At 43.9% G+C, this 18,874-nt stretch overlaps 1 protein-coding gene across 2 annotated transcripts; it reads left to right on the top strand.

The window, feature by feature from the left end:
• The first annotated feature begins 209 nt into the window (after positions 1-209).
• On the top strand, positions 210-17,315 carry ptpn1 (protein tyrosine phosphatase non-receptor type 1). 2 transcript variants are annotated; one of them, XM_061258360.1, is made up of 10 exons: positions 210-265; positions 378-477; positions 3,832-3,922; positions 4,648-4,748; positions 6,338-6,436; positions 7,467-7,604; positions 10,286-10,495; positions 12,271-12,432; positions 13,461-13,639; positions 14,999-17,315. In XM_061258360.1, the coding sequence occupies exons 2-10, from the start codon at positions 421-423 to the stop codon at positions 15,225-15,227; spliced, it is 1,266 nt and encodes a 421-aa protein (XP_061114344.1). In that variant the 5' UTR covers positions 210-265; positions 378-420; the 3' UTR covers positions 15,228-17,315. The 2 variants fall into 2 exon arrangements, with proteins under 2 accessions (XP_061114344.1, XP_061114343.1); XM_061258359.1 differs by having other exon boundaries at positions 242-477.
• The last annotated feature ends 1,559 nt before the right edge of the window (positions 17,316-18,874 follow it).

Raw genomic sequence — 18,874 nt, forward strand, 5'->3', positions numbered from 1 at the left:
TCAAAGCTTTTGACTTGTTTCACACACTAGGTGCTGTAAAATACTTACTACCGTCCTTTACATAAAACTACAAGACCCTGCGGGCCCAAAAAGCTAACGCTTCGCTTTCTGTTTGGCTTGGATCCGTATCTATCCTGTATTTGACGCGCTGATAGGCTGCTTTTACACTTTCACGACTGTCATTGGCAGGAATGTACAAAACCGGGCGGGTGTTCAGTCACGGAGCCATAGTGGTGGTGCGGGAGGAGCAAGCGGCGTGTTTCCGGTAAGAACAGGCCAGGGAACAACAGTAACATTAAATTTATATGCTGACATAGAGGGCTGTTGTAAAATATTTATTCGGGCACACAGTTTAAAATTAATCACGCTTAATTTAGCTTCCAATAGGGAGTTGGAAGACGGGGCAGCATAACCACGGCAATGGAAACCGAGTTTCGGGAAATCGATGAACTCGGGAGTTGGAACGCCATTTACCAGGTAGGTGTTGGGCAAAAATAAGGTAGTGATCCGAGTACGGGCAGATGAGTACGATAATGGCATTTCTGTCGGTTGTTCGCCCCAGTGTTCCGAAGATTGGTTGCATGTTCTTTCTTTTTTTTCTTAATTGTGGCAAGATGACTTCCTAGCTATGCTATGCTTAGCTACTAGCTATATGGTTGAATGAATCTTCATTCAATGCGAATTAGCTAGCTAGACTAAGTTAGCTAACGTTATGTTAAACGGAATAAAATGTTAGTTGGCTACTAAAACTAAGATTGCTGACGTTAGCTTACAAACACACGGAGTGACAATGACAGGCAAATTACTTAACTAGCTGGCTTGAACGTGATGATATGTTATAAAGTGTATCCAATTAAATATAGCTAGTCTAGGAAGAATCGATAAGTTAGTACCTAGCTAACGTTACCTTAGGAGGAATTAGCCAGCTAGCTGTCCACCCTTTGACAGTCACGCTTAGGATAGGATCAGGTGGATGTCGGTTTTCATTTGTTCCATCACAGCGGAGGAACAGCATATGATTGTCGACAGGAAATCACAGTAATATGCTGTCAAGCTATCAAGACAGCAATCTACTAGCTACGTAGCTACTTGGGATTGTAAAAGTATATCACGGGGTTGATTAACGTTAGCTAGCCAACGTTTAGATTAGCACCAGCACCATAACCAGCCAAGCTATCAGTACATCATAGATCGCTGTATCTTGCTAGACGGTCGACCTGAACCAGTGTTTGTTGTGTTGAAAGTTAGTTAACTTTAGTCGTGTTGGCTAAGTGTTTGAAAACCCGGCTTTCGCTTTTTCGGTTCATTTGCGAATAATGACGAATAATTAACTTGGTTAGTTACCTTGTTGTATGAAAAAAGTGTTAATGCTGGTTGACAGAACGTGTGTATTGGAACGTTATCATCTCTTCCCGTCTAAATCGGATGCATTTTCAAACTTAGTAACGTTAGCTTACTCGTAGCGTAAACGTTAACTTTAGCTAAGAAGTAAACGTTTCCCATATTTCATTCTGTAGAGCTGAGACAACAATGTGAAAGCAGAAATAATAAATTGAGATTGATTCAAAGTAATCACGCACACAATTCTACTTTAGTCTGACAGATTCGAAAGAAATTTCACAAACAGGCCATTAGTAATTTACAGTGTTTACTAAAGCGAGGAGTAAAATATTACCTGGCTGTAGTTATAATAGCTGTACTAACTATAGTGACTATATTTGTCTTCTAGTTAGCAAACGTTAGCTACTTCGAAACGGTTCAACTAACCTAGGGACTATACACCTGTTAAGAGTTCAGCTAGTTAGCTATCAATTTGCTATATTTAAGTTTAACGTGAAATGGCAGAATTTAATTGAATAACATTTGTGCCTGTTTTTCTTTTTACATTGGAAAACACTGAGGGAAGGTCACTGAGTCATTCATTTGTAAGCAAAAGGGCTGTAAGAGGTGAGGAGGGGGAGAGAGCGATGCAGAGTGAGTTTTCTGGACAACCAGACAATGCCACTGGCATGCATGGAAATATACAGCTTCAGTATAATATAGAGGTGTTTGCAAGTCCACCAAAACCCAGGTAACCGAAACCCAACCAGAGATCCAAGTGGATTTTGTTCTGGGTAATGGGCAGACTGGTTGCTTCAGGTGTCAGATATAATCACACTTTACAAGAAACCCAAACACTTTGTGCTCCTGCCCGTGTTTGTTCACTCACTCACTCAGTCGCTCTTTCTCACTCTCTGGACCAGCCACTCTGAAGTAGCATCTTGGAACTAAGGCCCTGTACTTATTCTGTCATTGACTCTCTGCCTTAGGCTGGTGTTTCTTTTAACAGGGGACATTTGTTTAAGGAATCTGTGTGTGACAACTTCATCACAAAAAGAGTTGAATATTTTGCAGTTCAGATTTCATAAGCTAAATCAATATCGCAGTTTGGTTCAGTCAACGTAATGTTTGTGGTAAGATGGTTATTCATGCATTGTACATTTTCTGTGTTGTTTAGAGGTAACAGTTCCATGGTCATGGAGGTTTTTTTTTTGTCAACTGATTGAGTAAGGTGACAGTGGGTCTTCGTCCTGTTAAAAATAGCAGTAAAAAATACAGGCTGCTAGGCTTGACCCATCCCACCCCAGGGCGCATTTAAAATGACCCCCCCCCCCCCCCCCCCCCCCATACACTCCAGCAACACCCGAGCGGAAGGCCCCAGTGTAACCAATGCAAGTCTCACAGCTCTGCCGGCCAGAGTACCATTTAGTCAGAGCGATTGGACGTGGTCATTGTCCCTAGTATGTTTTGGGCAGTTCCTGTTTTTACTGGAAAGGGTAATTTCCCCCCCCCCATCATATTTTAGTGTATTGGAGAACCCTTGCCTTGTCATGACATGTCATGTGCATAAATGCAGAACTCAACCGACAGGGCAGCTTTCCTCCTGAAATAATGCAAACATCATTAAAGGGGTAAAGTCATCACTGAAATTAATGGCTTCTACAACGCTTGGCAGCCATGGGGGAAAATGTTAGAAAACCCCCACTGGTCCCTACATATGAGTGTAGCAGAACCATACAGCAGCATAAAAAACCAAAGCAGCTGCTAAACCTTACCATTAAAGAAACCTTCCAGAAGATATATGATGTACCTGGTATAAAAGTTTTAGTTTAGTTCTGCTATTTATTCAAATCTGTTGCTTCCTCTATTAGGGTGAAATAATGGGCAGTACAGGACAAGGATCTCAACTGCGTTCCTGATGGCCTGCAGAGCCAACAGGTTTAACTCCTGTCCTAGAGGGATGTAGTGCCTAATGGTTGTGGTGTTTTTCACTTCACTTAATTTAAATAATTGATTGGACACTGAGTCCACGTACCTTTTTTTTCTGTGGACTCAGTAGGCCAGGTTTTCCCGCTGAAGAAAAGGAAACCTCAAAAACCAAGAGACACTGTGGATCTCCAGGGCTGAAGTTTGAGATCATTGGTGATGGTTTGGGAGGATGTTATCAGAAAAGTCTTCTCTTGAGGTTTCAGGTTCTCTTGATTCTGTATCCTGCTTGTTTACCTTCATGATTGCTGGAGATGTCAAGGCAGCAGTGGGGCACAGTTGGGTAACTGCCTGCCAAGGTTGCAGATTCCGATGCAGCTTGGACCGGGGGTATTGTAGCTTGGAAGGAACCACTTTTCTAAATATTAATCTGCATTAGGCCAGGAGAACATGAGTGTTTTATGAAGTCATAAGCTTAACATTCTATTAAGTCATCGGTTGAGTCGACAAGTCTTTCAATGAGTGCAAGAAAGTCAAATTCTGTGTTTTTAACCCGTGTCATTTCATTTCATGTCCCCTGTCCAGGACGTCCGTCAGCAGTCCAGTGAGCTGCCGTGCAAATATGCCAAACTACCCGAAAACAAAACGAGGAACCGCTACAGAGACGTGAGCCCATGTGAGTACGCTCTGTCAGCTCACAGAGCAGATAAAGCTCTCTGGACACCTGCAGGAGCTGTTGCCTTGTATTTTCACATTATATTAACAAGTCATTTTAAACTATGAAAAACCAGGTTTTAACTGAGAAACCGATTGACCAGACAGTGGTTGAACAACAACAAGAATAGGCGTACCCTGCACCATAGTCTCCTTCCATTTGGCCTGGTTGTGTTCTGCTCTGAGTTACAGATGTGATAATAAAGAGTGATGATTAACAAATGCTCACTTATGGGCTTGAATCTAGCTTCTATTTAGGTGAACCTTTTAAGCTGAAATCATATTTTTTATAATAGGGCCAAGGGACACCATTTAAAAAGTGTGATTATAACGTAGACATGGATGTTAGTCTCTCTCTCTCTCTCTCTCTCTCTCTCTCTCTCTCTCTCTCTCTTTCTTTCTCTTTCTCTCATTCTCTCTCGTCATGGTAACTTGAAAGAGCAGAATGGTTGTGGTTTCCTCTCAGTAAAAATAAAGAGGTTGACTCTTTCAGTGCCAGCCGTTCGCATGTTGCGGGCGGTTGATCTTCGTGGTGGCCGTCTCGGTTCAGCTTTTTGACAAAACTGCCGCGGGTCTGGGCTGAGGCGCGCCGGGGGACCCACGCGGGGGGCAGTGTGGCCCTACCGCCTTCAGTCTCCCCGGGTGGAGGTGGAGGTGGAGGTTTTCACACAGATTTCTCCCCTGCAGTCGACCACAGCAGAATTCGGCTGCAGCTAGGAACAAACGACTACATCAACGCCAGCCTGATCTCAGTGGAAGAGGCACAGAGAAGTTACATCCTCACTCAGGTGCGTCTCTTTAACATTAGCATTAGCCTTAGCCTTCACACTGCTCAAGGGCAGCCAGAGCCTGGCGTGGTGGGGCACTTGCATGTTTTTGGCCGGGGGAGGTAGGCTTGCTCTTGACGTGGCACTGCCCAGGTATCCGTTTACACGTTTCTCGAGCAAGATTCATCTGTTCCTCCACACTGAAGTGAATCACTCTGTCTTACAGTGAGTGGGAGATTAATTTGATAAGAGAGACTGGTTTCGCTTACGCTGAAGCAATTATCACACATGTCAAGGTGCGAATTTCGTCAAGGTTAATGGTTTGTCTGTGAATATTTCTATGATACCCCTTATTGAAAGTAGCAAAGTTCACAAATTGAACTTTAAATGTGTAAAATAGTAGGCCTAGACATTTTTACATTTAGCTAGGCTCATTGCCATAATAACTGCACTGCTTTCAATGGTTTTCTGTCAAGGGTATTTACTATATTTTATCCTTCATTATGGCTTTTTTTTTCTGTGGTGAAAGTACAGATTTGCTCAGACAAATGTATGTAGCCTCCTTTAATATTCGGAATCCTGCCCGACTGTTAGTCGTAATTCTTCACCATTGATGAAAGAAATTGGCATACGAGCACAGCCTTAGCGGTATGTGTGAATGCTGACAGCTTTGTCAGCGGCCTCAAACCGCCTGCCTCCGTGCTGCTGCTTGCTTGTTTGGTTTTGCGCAAGGCTGCAGCCAAGTTGATTTTCGGGCGTCTCCCAGCATGCACCGGTGCTGAGGAATCTGAACGTCAGCACTCTTAGTCTTTCCCCCGCACACCTTGGCAGCTGCTCACCGATCTCTCCGTCCCAGCGCTCACTCAGAGCCCGTCTGGACCTGCTATTTGGAAGATGTTTAGACATCGCTGCTGGTGATGGTGTCGTAAGAACCCAAATACCTTGAGTCAACTTGGGCTGGGTGTATTGCGTACACATTGGTTCGTATAAAAACAGCCTTCGTAATAAGTGTTTTCTTGAAAGGCTGCTGCAGTTTATATTTAGCTGTTGTAGTTTTTGAAGCCCTCTGCAAACAGTTATTATATTTTTATGGAAGCATTTCAGTCAACGTGGTAAGTTTAGTAGCATTTTAGCTAGTATCCACAGCACTGCCCCATCACAGAATTGTAGTGAATTTAACCTGCTGAATAATATCTAAAAGTGTTCCTCAAAATAGTCCAGTCTCTTCTCTAAAACGAGTTAATTGGTCTGTTCCTGTATAACTGCCAGTCAGTTCTGACATTCATGCTCTGCTGGAGTCTCAGTGGTTCGACTCAACGTGTCTGTATGCCAGGGCTTCCCCAACCTTGCACGTTTTTTAAATTTTATATCTTAAAATCTGTGACCTTCTGAGACCCAAGAAGCAAGGTGTAGTGACTTAGCTGTGTAATCAAAAGCTTTAATAAATCTCTTAATTACTGAGTCACTGGAAAAACCAGCAGAACCTGCAGCTCTCCGGGACTTGGGTTACAGACCCCTGGCATACGCATGTACACGCATTCAATAGTGCATGTGTCCTGGGGCTCATCTAACTGGGCTCCCATTGGGTCAACCCACCCGACCCCTTGCAGGGCCCACTGCCAAACACTTGCGGTCACTTCTGGGAGATGGTGTGGGAGCAGAGGACCCGCGGGGTGGTCATGCTGAACCGTGTCATCGAGAAGGGTTCTGTAAGTAACTTCATCCGATGCTGACCTCTCCATGGCAGATCTTGGATAAGTAGCTCTCCTGCAGGTTCTATGTTGGCTAAATGTGAATATGCTGGTTCTAGATCTGTCTGGTGTCTTCTCTGATATTTGTGGTTTTGTTTCTTAACCATCATGTGTCACTGTTGAATTTTCTTGTCCAGATATGAGCATTTATTACAAGTGTTTTTTATTTTCTTTTCCTTGACCTTTTGTCTCAGCGAGGCTAAATAGGTCTGCAGAGAACTGGAACAATAGTCTTCTTTTCAGTGACCCGCTCTCTTTGGCCGCTTTGTTTTGGTCTCCACCGGTTTACTACCCTGCTTTCAATGGAAAGCGTATAGTCATTCAATTAAGAGCTTGATATTGATGAGGCATAGCTGCACCTGCTACTTTGTCTCATACTTTGTTTGACCCATAAGCTAGGGAGTATGAAGGTTGTATCTCTGAGGTTGTACTGTATCCTGTCTTCTACTGTATACTAGGGCAGCATGAAATTGAGTTTGAATTTAACCTTCTAAAATTGGTATGAATTTCAATATTAAACGGCTATTTTTGTGCTTTTAAAAAAAGGTTTTTCTCATGGCTGTAGACCTCAAAATGTGAAATCTTGAGGAATAATTGTTGACAATGAATTATTTGACAATGAAATTGACATGGAAATGTTCACTTGAGTAACAGGGTATGTTTTTGGACAGTCATTTAAGATGGCAGTTTCTCCTGAATGTTCCTGGAAGTTAATCATAGTTACGGAAATGTGGCCTCGCTGCAACTTGTTTGTCAGAAGATTTGGCAGTATGCATTTCAAGGCAGAGCGATTTGATACTCTGTGAGGCCTGGTCATTTAGCTGGCCGAGAGACTGTGCTCACTTGATATTTCCACACTCCTGAATGTTAAAATGTGATTTGAGAATTCTCCACAGTTCGTGAACATAACAGGCTACTTGCAGGAAGTGGTTGTACTCTGATGCTCCTGACAGGAAGTGGTTTTCTGATGGTGTCCTGTCATTCGCAGGTGAAGTGTGCTCAGTACTGGCCCCCTCGTGAGGAACGGGAGGCCGTCTTCAAGGACACCAACTTCAAACTGACCTTGATCTCGGAAGACATCAAATCCTACTACACTGTGCGTCAGCTGGAGCTGGAGAATCTGTCGGTAAGAGACATTTGGTGTGAGCTGGGCCTTCCCAGTGCTTCTAGGGAGGTTCTACAAGAAAGCTGTAGACTGTAAAAATGGCTAACCTAGTTTGTCTATTACCTGTAGAAGAAACCGATGGTTAGGTACCAGACTGTGGGCATTCCCAGTGCTTGCTGGGAGATGTAGTTCTGTAGTAAAGCTCTACATTGTTTTAATTTGGTTGTTTCTTCCATGGAACAGTCCATTTTGGCTGTAATTGGTCATGTTGAATGTTGCTTTGTGACCTTGCATATAATGTGTGCTATTGCCTCCACCTGTCTCTACAGGTCTGAAAAGTTACAGATCTGGAACATTTAACAAAACTATTTTGGAAATTAGTTGGTAGTACTGGTATATGCTAACTAACTTTGCTCTCTAGGTAATGCAGGCTTGGCCCTAATTTAATGTTTAGCAGGAATATAACCTGCAGGACTATAACATTTACTTGGCCTGTCTGGTATTGCTGTTTGATAAAAGACAATATCTCTGACATAAAATAAAGTAAATGAAAGTATGTCAACAGTTTATTAGACTACAAGGCCATTTTAAGGTATGAGTCACAAGTTGCGGTAGTGCTTCTCTGGGGGTGCTTTCCCATTTGCAAACACTGGTTGCTTGGTTTTTATACCACAGTGGCCTTCATTAACAAAGTGAGAGTGACTGAGCCTGGATGGAAATGACTGGTTCATAGGTTGCGGCACTTGGCTGTGGAATCGCATTGTAGGAGGGTTTGTTGACTACTCGTGATGTCAAACTCGGGGTACTCCACAGAAGAACTGAAACAGTCGGAAAAACAAATCTTGAAATGCCATTGACTAACCACCTGCAGTGGGTGGAAAGTGCACGCAACTGCAGCACACGGAAATGGCCGTCCGGGCCGTGCATGTTTGAATTGCGCTATCTACATAAGATAGACAGGGCGTGTCATGATTGCAAATTGTAGTGGCCAAAAATATACACCACAACATGAAAACCACCTCCTTAAACATGATTTCAAAATGCTTGGGCATTCCTACATACGTTTCACTGCATGCAGTACCACGTGCATTTTTAAATATGGTGGGTGGTCTTTTTATTTTTTTTTATTTTTTTTAATTCGGAAGATTCAACAGGTCCTGGAGCACCTGTTAAGATAGACGTGATCATGAACACTAGTATGTACCCCATGATATTGAAATAACAAAACAATGCACCCCCCAATGAGCTTACAAGGTTTTAATTATCATTTTTTTAATGCAATTCAATTATGATTATTTGCTTATACATTTAATTATATGACGTGTACTTATATAAGTGTTTATACCGTTTAAAGCATTTTTAATCATGAAAACACTTTAAGCTAGAGGTTTTAATGTTGTGATCGGTCTATACACTGTGAGCCCTTCTGCATACCACTGTTGTGATGTGTGGTTGTTTGCATTACTGTCCCCTTCCTGTCAGCTTGGATTGAATGACTAGTGGTGAATACATTGGAGCTTAGTTGATGTATTCCACTAGCCCTGATGTTATGGGGGTCATAAGTGCAGTGCCACCCTGTGGTGAGACAAGGTACAGCTAGTGTTCCCCCCCAGCCTTTCCAGGGCACGCAGATTTAGTAGTAAACGTAATTTACAGTATGCCGGTTTATCTTTATATTTATCGTTATATTTATGGAGTATTTTTTCATTTTGGTATGGAAGGGTGAAAATCTGGATACCACTGGGCCCTTGTCACAATCCACTGCACTGGAGAAATCTCAAGAGCCAGGTTTCTTTATATGAGTAAATGTAATAATATTTGAATAACAATTTAATTCACAACAGCCTAACACAACCGCTCCTCTGTTTACATGCAGCCTTTTTCTTTTTGTTGTCACTGGCATGTGAATTTGTTAGGAGGAACAAAGGAGGCAACAATAGGGCTAAGCCCTTGCAGTATTTGTACAGATGCTATTTCCAGGAATAGGTCAATGCAACAAAGAAACGAGACGAAAAGATAGTATCCACAACTTCTGCGACTTGCTCGCTAACGTGAGCTTTTCAGTCTGAGCTCTCCTGAGAATGCTCTTGAAGCCCTGCTTGGGTCCTGTTGAGCGTTGAACTCGGCTGGTTTTGTCTCTCCCCAGATGCCAGTCGAATGTATCAAACAGCCCTCGCCAGGAGTATTTATAGCACTGGGCTGAGGTGGGATGGAAAAGAGCGTATGTTTCTAAACCAAATGGGCAAAGTGCAAGCGTTGTCCAAGTCTTGTAGAGAGCGCTCGCTTGGCTGGGCGCTGTCGAGCAATGTTCCCACGCAGACGTCTCCGGGGTCGCCAAAAGTGCTAAACAGTCCTCACGGCGCACAGCATACCCTTTTTATGTTCGTTTATGTTTTTGTTTGCTTTTTGTGTAATTTATTTGTTTTGTTCTTTGTTTTTCCCTGAGGTTTTGCTAGTTTTTTGTTTGCCTGGTTGTTTGTCTTTGTCAGTGCTGTATCAGGCATTCTCAAATCCAGCCCTTGAGGCTGACTGTATTGGTGTTATGCTTCTTTAGTATTTATTTCTCCATTTCGCTCTTAGTGTGGGCAAGCGCGCGTGTGCTCAATGGAGACACGTGATGTCAGAGGGTGTGCAGGCTAGTTTAGAGCTGGTTTAACTCCACTGTCTCCTGTTCCCTTCTCCCCGTTCCCTCTGTTTTATAGACTCAGGAAACACGAGAGATCCTTCATTTCCACTACACCACCTGGCCCGACTTTGGAGTGCCAGAGTCTCCCGCCTCCTTCCTCAACTTCCTGTTCAAGGTGCGGGAGTCCGGGTGCCTGAACTCGGACCAGGGCCCAGTGGTGGTGCATTGCAGCGCGGGCATCGGCCGATCCGGAACCTTCTGCCTCGTAGACTCCTGCCTCCTGCTGGTGAGTGTGTGGTATTGCGGCAGGTCTCGTAGCAGATGGTGTTTCCAAAGCCACTTGTATGGAAGGGGGATCAAGGATTGGTCCAATAACTTTGTTAGATCCTTTTTCCAACATGTTTTTGTGTTTTAGAGTGAGATTCTCAAAAGAAATCAGCTCTAAAGTTGCCAGTGACAGTATTTTATAAGACAGCCTGATGTATTTTATTATTCAATTTAAGCTAGTGAGGTTTCTTATTAATGAACCTTCGAAACTAATTCTTAGAAAATATACTCGCTATCCATAGTCCGTTTTACAGTCTGTGCACCAACGTCAATCAATATGTAATACTAATCCGGTCATATTTAATGCGATAGAATGCAATTGTATGCAATGAACTATCATTGATTTTTATTTGTCGGCCTTGGTTTCCAGATTTTAATTGACGGGTGTGAAATGTAGGTGTGTATGGAAAAAGAATAGTCAAATGGACATTCCATTTCAATTTATAATTTTAACTTGAAAATGAAAATGCAAGCTTTTAAATTGTCATGCTTTTTGTCACATCAAATGATCTGATTTGCATTTTAATTAAAATCATTACGCGATCATTCATGCTTTTTGTAATACCAGAAACTCCGGACAAAGCGCAATGTGGCCAACCAGACGTCTAAAAGCTGCGACAACCCTGGATACGTGCTATTAACAATAATAATAACAAAAACAACAACAATAATTCACAACAATAATTATTGTCAATAATAATTATACAAATTATTATGACTGTACTAATGAAGTGGAACACACTGTGCTCTTGTGACAAGGGCAGTTTGGTCTTGATCTTTACATCTGGGAAATATGAGAACTTGAGAATATCCTGTGCTAGTCTCCAACTTGCGTGTGATGGTTTTCATTACAGCCTCATTACAAGGTCTGCAATATAGCAAGCTATTAATTGTTTTTAATTAGGCACACTTTCACTGTCTAACAAATGACTTGTATCTTATGAATGCCCCATTATGTCAGAAAGCAGATGTTCATGTTACACGGGATGAATATTCCTTGTTCATTAAAATACTTTTAATCATACTGTTCTCAGGCGACTGATGCTTTCATTTTCTTTTGTGCTGTGAAAAATGAGTCCCTTTGGATAGGATTAATGCCACTAATTGATTACAGCAGAAATCTGCTAAAGGTGTGTCTCACAGGGGACAATTGGCTACTGAAGCTAAATGTTTTTTTCTATGGAAAATTAGTAAATCCAGTAAAGGGCCAACCAAACCCGCATAGCAATATGGAAGGACTTTAATAATTTGTGTTCTCAATAACATTAACTGACCAAGATAACATGCTTTAAATAACATTAACTGACCAAGAGAACTAAACCAACCTACTCACTGGAATGAGGAAATGCTGTTCTCGGTGGCCAGGCTCAGCGTGGGAATGTGGAACCTGCCTTAAGAGACTGAGCCAGTGAGATGGCCCCTGGCTCCTGTCTGTGCCAGTGAGATGGCCCCTGGCTCCTGTCTGTGCCAGTGAGATGGCCCTTGGCTCCTGTCTGTTCCAGTGAGATGGCCCCTGTCTCCTGTCTGTGCCAGTGAGATGGCCCCTGGCTCCTGTCTGTGCCAGTGAGATGGCCCCTGGCTCCTGTCTGTGCCAGTGAGATGGCCCCTGGCTCCTGTCTGTGCCAGTGAGATGGCCCCTGGCTCCTGTCTGTGCCAGTGAGATGGCCCCTGGCTCCTGTCTGTGCCAGTGAGATGGCCCCTGTCTGAGCGCTCTGAATTGTGGTCCTTCCTCAGATGTCCCTCCGGAAGGAGCCATCGTCCGTGCAGATCCGGGACCTCCTGCTGGAAATGCGGCGGTACCGCATGGGCCTGATCCAGACCGCCGACCAGCTCCGCTTTTCCTACCTCGCCGTCATCGAAGGGGCCAAGTGCATTATGGGAGACGCGTCCGTGCAGGTTAGTTTCGCTCAGTGGAGCCCGCTCTGGTCTGAGGACCACCGTTCATTCCCAATGGCTCAATCCAATGCAGCATCCGGTTTTAAGGCTGGTGGTTCCTCTCACGTCTATTATCTTTGAGTTGATCCAAATGGATTGCATTAGGGATTGGAGGCTGTATCCGTCCAGGTCAGTCTCGATGCAGTCAGTAGAAACTTTTATTTTAAAAATGTGTGAGTGTGTGCCCTCAGACAGCAATAGGCTGTGGTGCTTTCATTCCAGTATGTCTGCATAACCTTCTGCACAGTGGTTGTTCCTGATACTGCTTTCAGACATTGTGCAAGTGGGATGTTCTTTTTAAAGGCTCCTGTCAAAAATATGAAATATTCATTTGACTATTGTCTCGTATAAGCTTGGAGCCCAACCCTGCTTTTTTTAGCCAAACGCAATGCATTCCCTTAGCAGTACGCATTCAATTTGTGTCAACAGAGAAATACAAAGCCGAACAGTAAGTCATTTAAAGGGTATTCGAGGCCAGGCTTGACACGGTGATGGAAACTAGTTGGGTCAGAGTCAGCAGAGTGACAGACCAAGTTGGACTGAATGGCCTGCTCTCACATAACACTTACAAAGGCGCAAGCATGTTCTGTGGCTATTGTCTTGGTTTTCTTCTTGGCTCGAACACCCAAGCTTAAAACTAAAGATCACAGTTATTTGCAATGGAAGATGATTTGCTTGAAGACCAAGTCTTTCCTAGTGCTTAAAACTTTGAGAATGTAATGTGTTCGGTTGGGTTAATTGGCGAGTCTAAACGGCCCCTCTGTTTGCTCCTGTCCCTGCCCTTGCCCAGGGCGCTGGTCGGGAGTTGGTCCCCGGTCGCTACACTGTGGGTGTCCGCTGCTGCTAGGTAATTAGGATGGGTTAATGCAGAGGACAGGCAATCACAAACAAATAAAATAAAATGAGTTGAGCATGTAATGGCTCCTCCCATTGGTTGTGTGTGTGTGTGTGTGTGTGCGTGAAAACTTTTGTTCTCGGTTTCTGTGAAGGAGTCATGGAAGGAGCTCTCAAATGAGGAGGACATCCCTCCAGACTTCTTGCCACCTCCCCCGCAAAGACCTGTCAAAGACCCTCAAAACGGGACGGAGAAGCCCTCCCCGTTCTTTCCAGGAGGAGACAACCCCGAGGAGGTCATTGAGAGGTCGCACAATGACATCCATACTCACAGGTAATGCACACGTACACGAGCGCACACAGTCAAACTCACAGTCCAGGGTCTCACTGAGGACATGTCCTGTCCATTCCACCCCAGGCTCAAGTTAAGATTTGTTTACATTACAGAACATGTATCGCTACTTTAGCAGTCTGGCTGACATTGGCAAGGTGGCCAACCAGCTATTCCAAATAAATAGGTAACTAAGGAGATCTCCATAGTTGGTAATAGCTGAATTTTTTATTTCAGTTTTAAATGTATTTGTATGATCATCACATCAGCCGTGGTATTAAGCCGACATCATGCTTAGCCATTGGTACTTTCAGCTTTCTGAAATGATGCTCATTATGTTACATTATAGCTCTTCAGTGTACTGACAGTTGATTGGAGTGAACTGATCTCCCCAGTAGCAATGTGGGGTGAGTGGCCTTGCTCAAGGGCCCAACAGCTCCTCTGATCTTGTCGTGGCTACACTTGGGCTTGAACCACCAACCTTCCAGGTCCCAGTCAACCACCTGAGTTACTAGGCTATACGCTGCTCCAACACGCTGCAGTCTCCCAGTGTGAAGGAGACCTACTTTAACACTAGAGGGCGTGCTTGAGTAGGAATGATGATCAGTGTCCATACCTGCCGATTGCCTAAGTTCACTTTAAGCCTGACTGGTCTGCCAGTGCCAATATCAGTTGTATTTGAGATGTGTCTCCTGTAAATGCAACAAATACCTTTTAGATTAATTCAAATTGTAAATGGTAATAAACTCATAAAGCATCGTAGCTTTTCTAGTGTTGGTTACGATATGATTGGTTGATAAGAAGAGTCATCTATATTTTTTACGTAAAAAATGGGTGGCCATTTATTCCCTTATCCAATCAGGTGTTCCGTTTGTCCTGGGCCGGCCGACACAGGCCTGATTGTGCATGATAGCGCTCCAATGGAATGCACTTCATCATTCCCCGTGTTTCTGAACATTCTGAATTTACTCAACTGAGGAAACTCCGTTTTCATTTTTCCCCAAGGAAAAACTTGCAACTTAGTCATTGGCCGCTTTGACGTGGAGGGCCGTGCAGCCTTGTGGCGTGTCCTCATAACTGTGGTCGTCAGGGTTACTCATTTTAGTTTTCCTATGTTCAGCAGCTCCCTTCATTTTATGTGCTAAATAATGTCTTGTATAGTAAAGTAACATAAGAACGCCTTGTGAAGAGAACAGGCCAGTGTTTAGCTAGTCTAGAGCGTCCGGAGTCTTTCCTAACTTGCGGAAGGTTGTGTACTTGCGGAGCTGAGGCAAAGCCCCGCCCACTGTGTTCAAATGTGTCCATCTGCCTCTGAGGGGTTCTGAAGGGTTCTGATTGGTCTGTTTCCCCGTGTGATCGCAGTTTACCCCCGGAGCCTGGGCCGCGCAGGAGGGCGGGGCCCGGCGGGGCCGCTCCCAGCGAGCCCTCTGACGGACACGCGGACCAGAGGGCTGAGGCCGCCGCCGAGCTGGCCGCGGAACAGGTGGAGAACCCCAACGCTGGGGCCTGGACACCTCTGCTGGCCAACGTGTGCCTGTGCACCACTCTGGCCCTGAGTGCCTACGTCTGTTACCGGGCCTGTTTCCACTGATCCACCAGATGGATCAGACCAGATCTCTCTCTCTCACTCTCTCTTTCTCTCTCACTCTCACTCTCTCTTTCTCTATGTCTCTCTCTCTCTCTCTCTCTCTCTCTCTCTCTCTCTCTGTCTCTCTCTCTCTCTCTCTCTCTCTCTCTCTCTCTCGTTCCGTACCCGCGCGTGACCCCGGGGGTCGGCCGGGCCCCGTCCGTTTGACGAGGTGGGAGGGTGGGCGCGCAGCAGCTGGAAGCGAGAGAGGGGGCGCTGTCTGGTGCTCAAATTCATTCCTCTTTGTAAAAGGCAGACTGGGGAGAGTGGAGCTCCCCTCTGGCATACAGTACCGCTCCCCCACAAACTGTCCCGTTTTCAGCTCAGGGCCTCGATATCAGGTGTCCCAACCCAACAGTAAAACCGGCATCATTTCTTCTGCCACCTAAGGGTAACTAAGTGTGCACGTGTGTGTGCGCGCATGCGTGTCTATAAGTATGTATACACATACATATGCGTACATGCATACACATGTATTTGTGTATACATGCATACATAGCTCCAAACATGTTTGTGTGTATATATTATATATGCAGTATATATATACGTGTTTGTGTGTGCATGCATATGCGTCCATACATCTTGCCATTTCTCACAATTTCCACACACACACACACACACACACACACACACACACACACACACACAGTGCATCACTCTGCTACTGTTACTGAAAAGCATTCTTCCATACTTCGATGTCAGACTTTCCAAATATTTTCTGCTCATATGTTTTTTTTTTCTTTTGAAATGTTTCCTCCTAGTCAGCAGCATGGGGGGGGTTAGAAGGTGTATGTTCAGCTGGACCAGTCTGAGCCTGTAGAAAGGCAAGAAAACCAAACTCATATATTTTTTTGTCTCCACGCTTTTCCTGAAGCGGGGGGAATCCTACCAGGGAATAAGCTGGGGCCAGGGAAGGGGGGGGGGGGGGTTGTCTTGGCAGAGGCCCACCTGGGGGCGCACTAGCAAACTGAGCAAAGCGTGTCAGGGCTGTAACCGGTATTGGAATTCTGCTTGTTCCCTTGGGGCCGGGGTGAGGAACATCATCTCCCTGGGTGCAGTGCTTCATACTTTCTGATCACCTTTCCCTTTCTTGTTTGCTCGCCCCAAACGTTTCATGCGTACGCGAAAAGCATGCGGTCCGGGGCATCCTGCAAAGGGTGGGGGGAGGCGGGGGCGGGTTTGACAGTATTCCAGCGTGTTTATAGAGACCCCTGCTGTTTATTCCAGCTGGGGGATATTGCACATGCACTTGGTCTTTTTTAGCAGTTCCATCAAATTTTCAAAAAAAAAACAAAAAAAAATACAAAAAACAAAAACTTGAATGATTGTATTTTAGTTCTAAATTTTCAGTTGATTAAATGCAGTAGCTTGCCATCCTTTTGTCTTCAAGCAATCTTTGGTTTTCATGCACCAGATAGTTGTTTTTTTGTTTGTTTTTTTTACTCCGATTCTCAAACGTTTCCTCGTCCGAAAGCGGGAGGGGACAGAAAAAGGTGTTCGGAGACGGAGACGGAGACCTCTTATCCATGCTGTATCCCAGGATAAGTTTCTCAAAAGACGCTTTACTTGCTTTGGAGCAAAGTGGAAAGGAAAGAACGGACAACGTCCTGGACGGATGTCGCGGAGAGAACCGGGGAAGGCCGCGCGAACGCACAATGCCGCCAGCTCAGCTCGGACTGTCCCCCCCGCGGGCCCGCGCGCCCCTGCCTTGGCCAGCAATAGGAACGCAGCTTTGCCCTTTACACGGCCCTTCGCAGAGCCAGGCCTGTGCTGCCAGTCGGGGCAGAAGTCCGAGAGAGTGTGACCCACCAAATATAAGAAATAAAGGAAGAGATAAAAAGCGACTAAAACCAAACACCAGCGTTGGGGAGAAGCGAGGGAGTACCAGTCCACTCAGTGGGACGCTGTTGGCTTGGCTAGCGCAGCGATTTTTTTACAAAGACAAAGAAGACCTGCAGTCACAGCAACTTTTTACAATAAAACTAAACGGGAGGGGCTCGTTCAGTACCGTAGTTATTCAGCTTTTAGTTTTTTTTCAATAAAAAATACAAACAGACCTCCTGAGTTAAGTGACTGTAAGTTTCTGTAGAATGTATGAGTCCCACGTTACACTCTCCTGCAGCTCATCCAAGATCAGGTTCTGCTGTGCTGCGCCTCTGAAACCGCAGCGGCAGCGCACAACTCCTGGGCCTCCATATGTCGCCCAGGCCTGTGAGTTTTCTGTACATGTATTCACAAACATTTTGTTTTTATTTTCATCATCAACATCATTGTATTCCTTTTTTTAATAACTACTGCTTTGTTGTTTTTTTTTTTTTTTTCCTTTTTTTTTTTTTTCTTTGTTTTTTTTTTTGATCTGATATTTGTTCCAGATTTTATTTTCAGACCAAACTCTGAACATAAGCTGTGGTAATAAAGTCATGTGTCAGAATGTGTTTTGTTGTGCGTTTCTTGGTCGCCTAACAGTTGTGCGGTAGCCCCATGTCGTGATTCCGTGATCAACCAGCGGTGTCAGGGCTGACCGCACCGGTTTTGTTCAAACTATGTAAATGTTCTTTTATATATTCAATAGAGAACATTTGCTATTCTCTAGATATTGGCTCTATTTATGTTTATATTATAAAAACAATTATATTTTATATTAATGTGAAAACGAAAAATACACAAATGCTAAATATGTTTTGATCTATGTTTCGATCTTTGTTTTATACCATCTTTTAGCCACATTTCTGATGTAACTTGTGTGCAAATGTTCCTTTAATTTTAGGTCCTGCTTGAACTGACCAAAACTTGCTAAGACTCAGTTTTATCTACATAAAACATTTTAATAGGACATTATTTACCTTACCATCTACTTATCTACATATCTAACACTTTTTGGTAATTATCTCACCAGACCCAATTTTGGCATTGTATAATTTAAAGAAATTATTGATTTGACTTAATTTTGCATGCGGGTATTTTTAACCAAGTTGGTATTGGCAAGTATTTCAAGTTTGGATACCATACCCCTGATGTAGAAAGCTATCAAAGTATTGTGAATTAAGGTTCTTTTGAAATGACCAAGACTCACCAGTAACTACTCAGTTTTTTGCACATATGTAGGCCTGATATACCTTTTGAACTGCATACAGTTTAATTTTGATTAGAAGCTTTCCACCTTACCAACTACATGCTTGAGTATGCAACACGTTTTGGTCATTATCTCTGGAATGACAAATCCAATGAGGCTAATTTTTTGCATGTTCTCTGTTGAATATATAAAGGACATTTACACAAAGTTTCAAGATGGGGTAGGGATGAACAGTATTCTCTCAGTATGTGAATGGGGTCAGCATGCAGATTGATCACTCCCCTCTTCAGCCTGCATCTTCGATCCCATCCCAAATCCACCTCTTGGCACCCTCGCCTTTTGTACCAATTCAGCTTATGATATTTTACATTTCTCTTCTTAAAGCTACAATCGGTAAGATTTTAGTGTTAAAACATTGTTACAAGACCATTCTAAATCCATTTTTTTCTAAATCCGTTTTTTTTTTTTTAATGAATGTAAGAGACAGTGCATCTCGTGGCTTCCAGTGATATGTTTGTAAATGCATAGCACAACAGAA

Source organism: Conger conger, chromosome 10 (assembly GCF_963514075.1).
Source record: "Conger conger chromosome 10, fConCon1.1, whole genome shotgun sequence".
Classification (NCBI taxonomy): domain Eukaryota; kingdom Metazoa; phylum Chordata; class Actinopteri; order Anguilliformes; family Congridae; genus Conger; species Conger conger.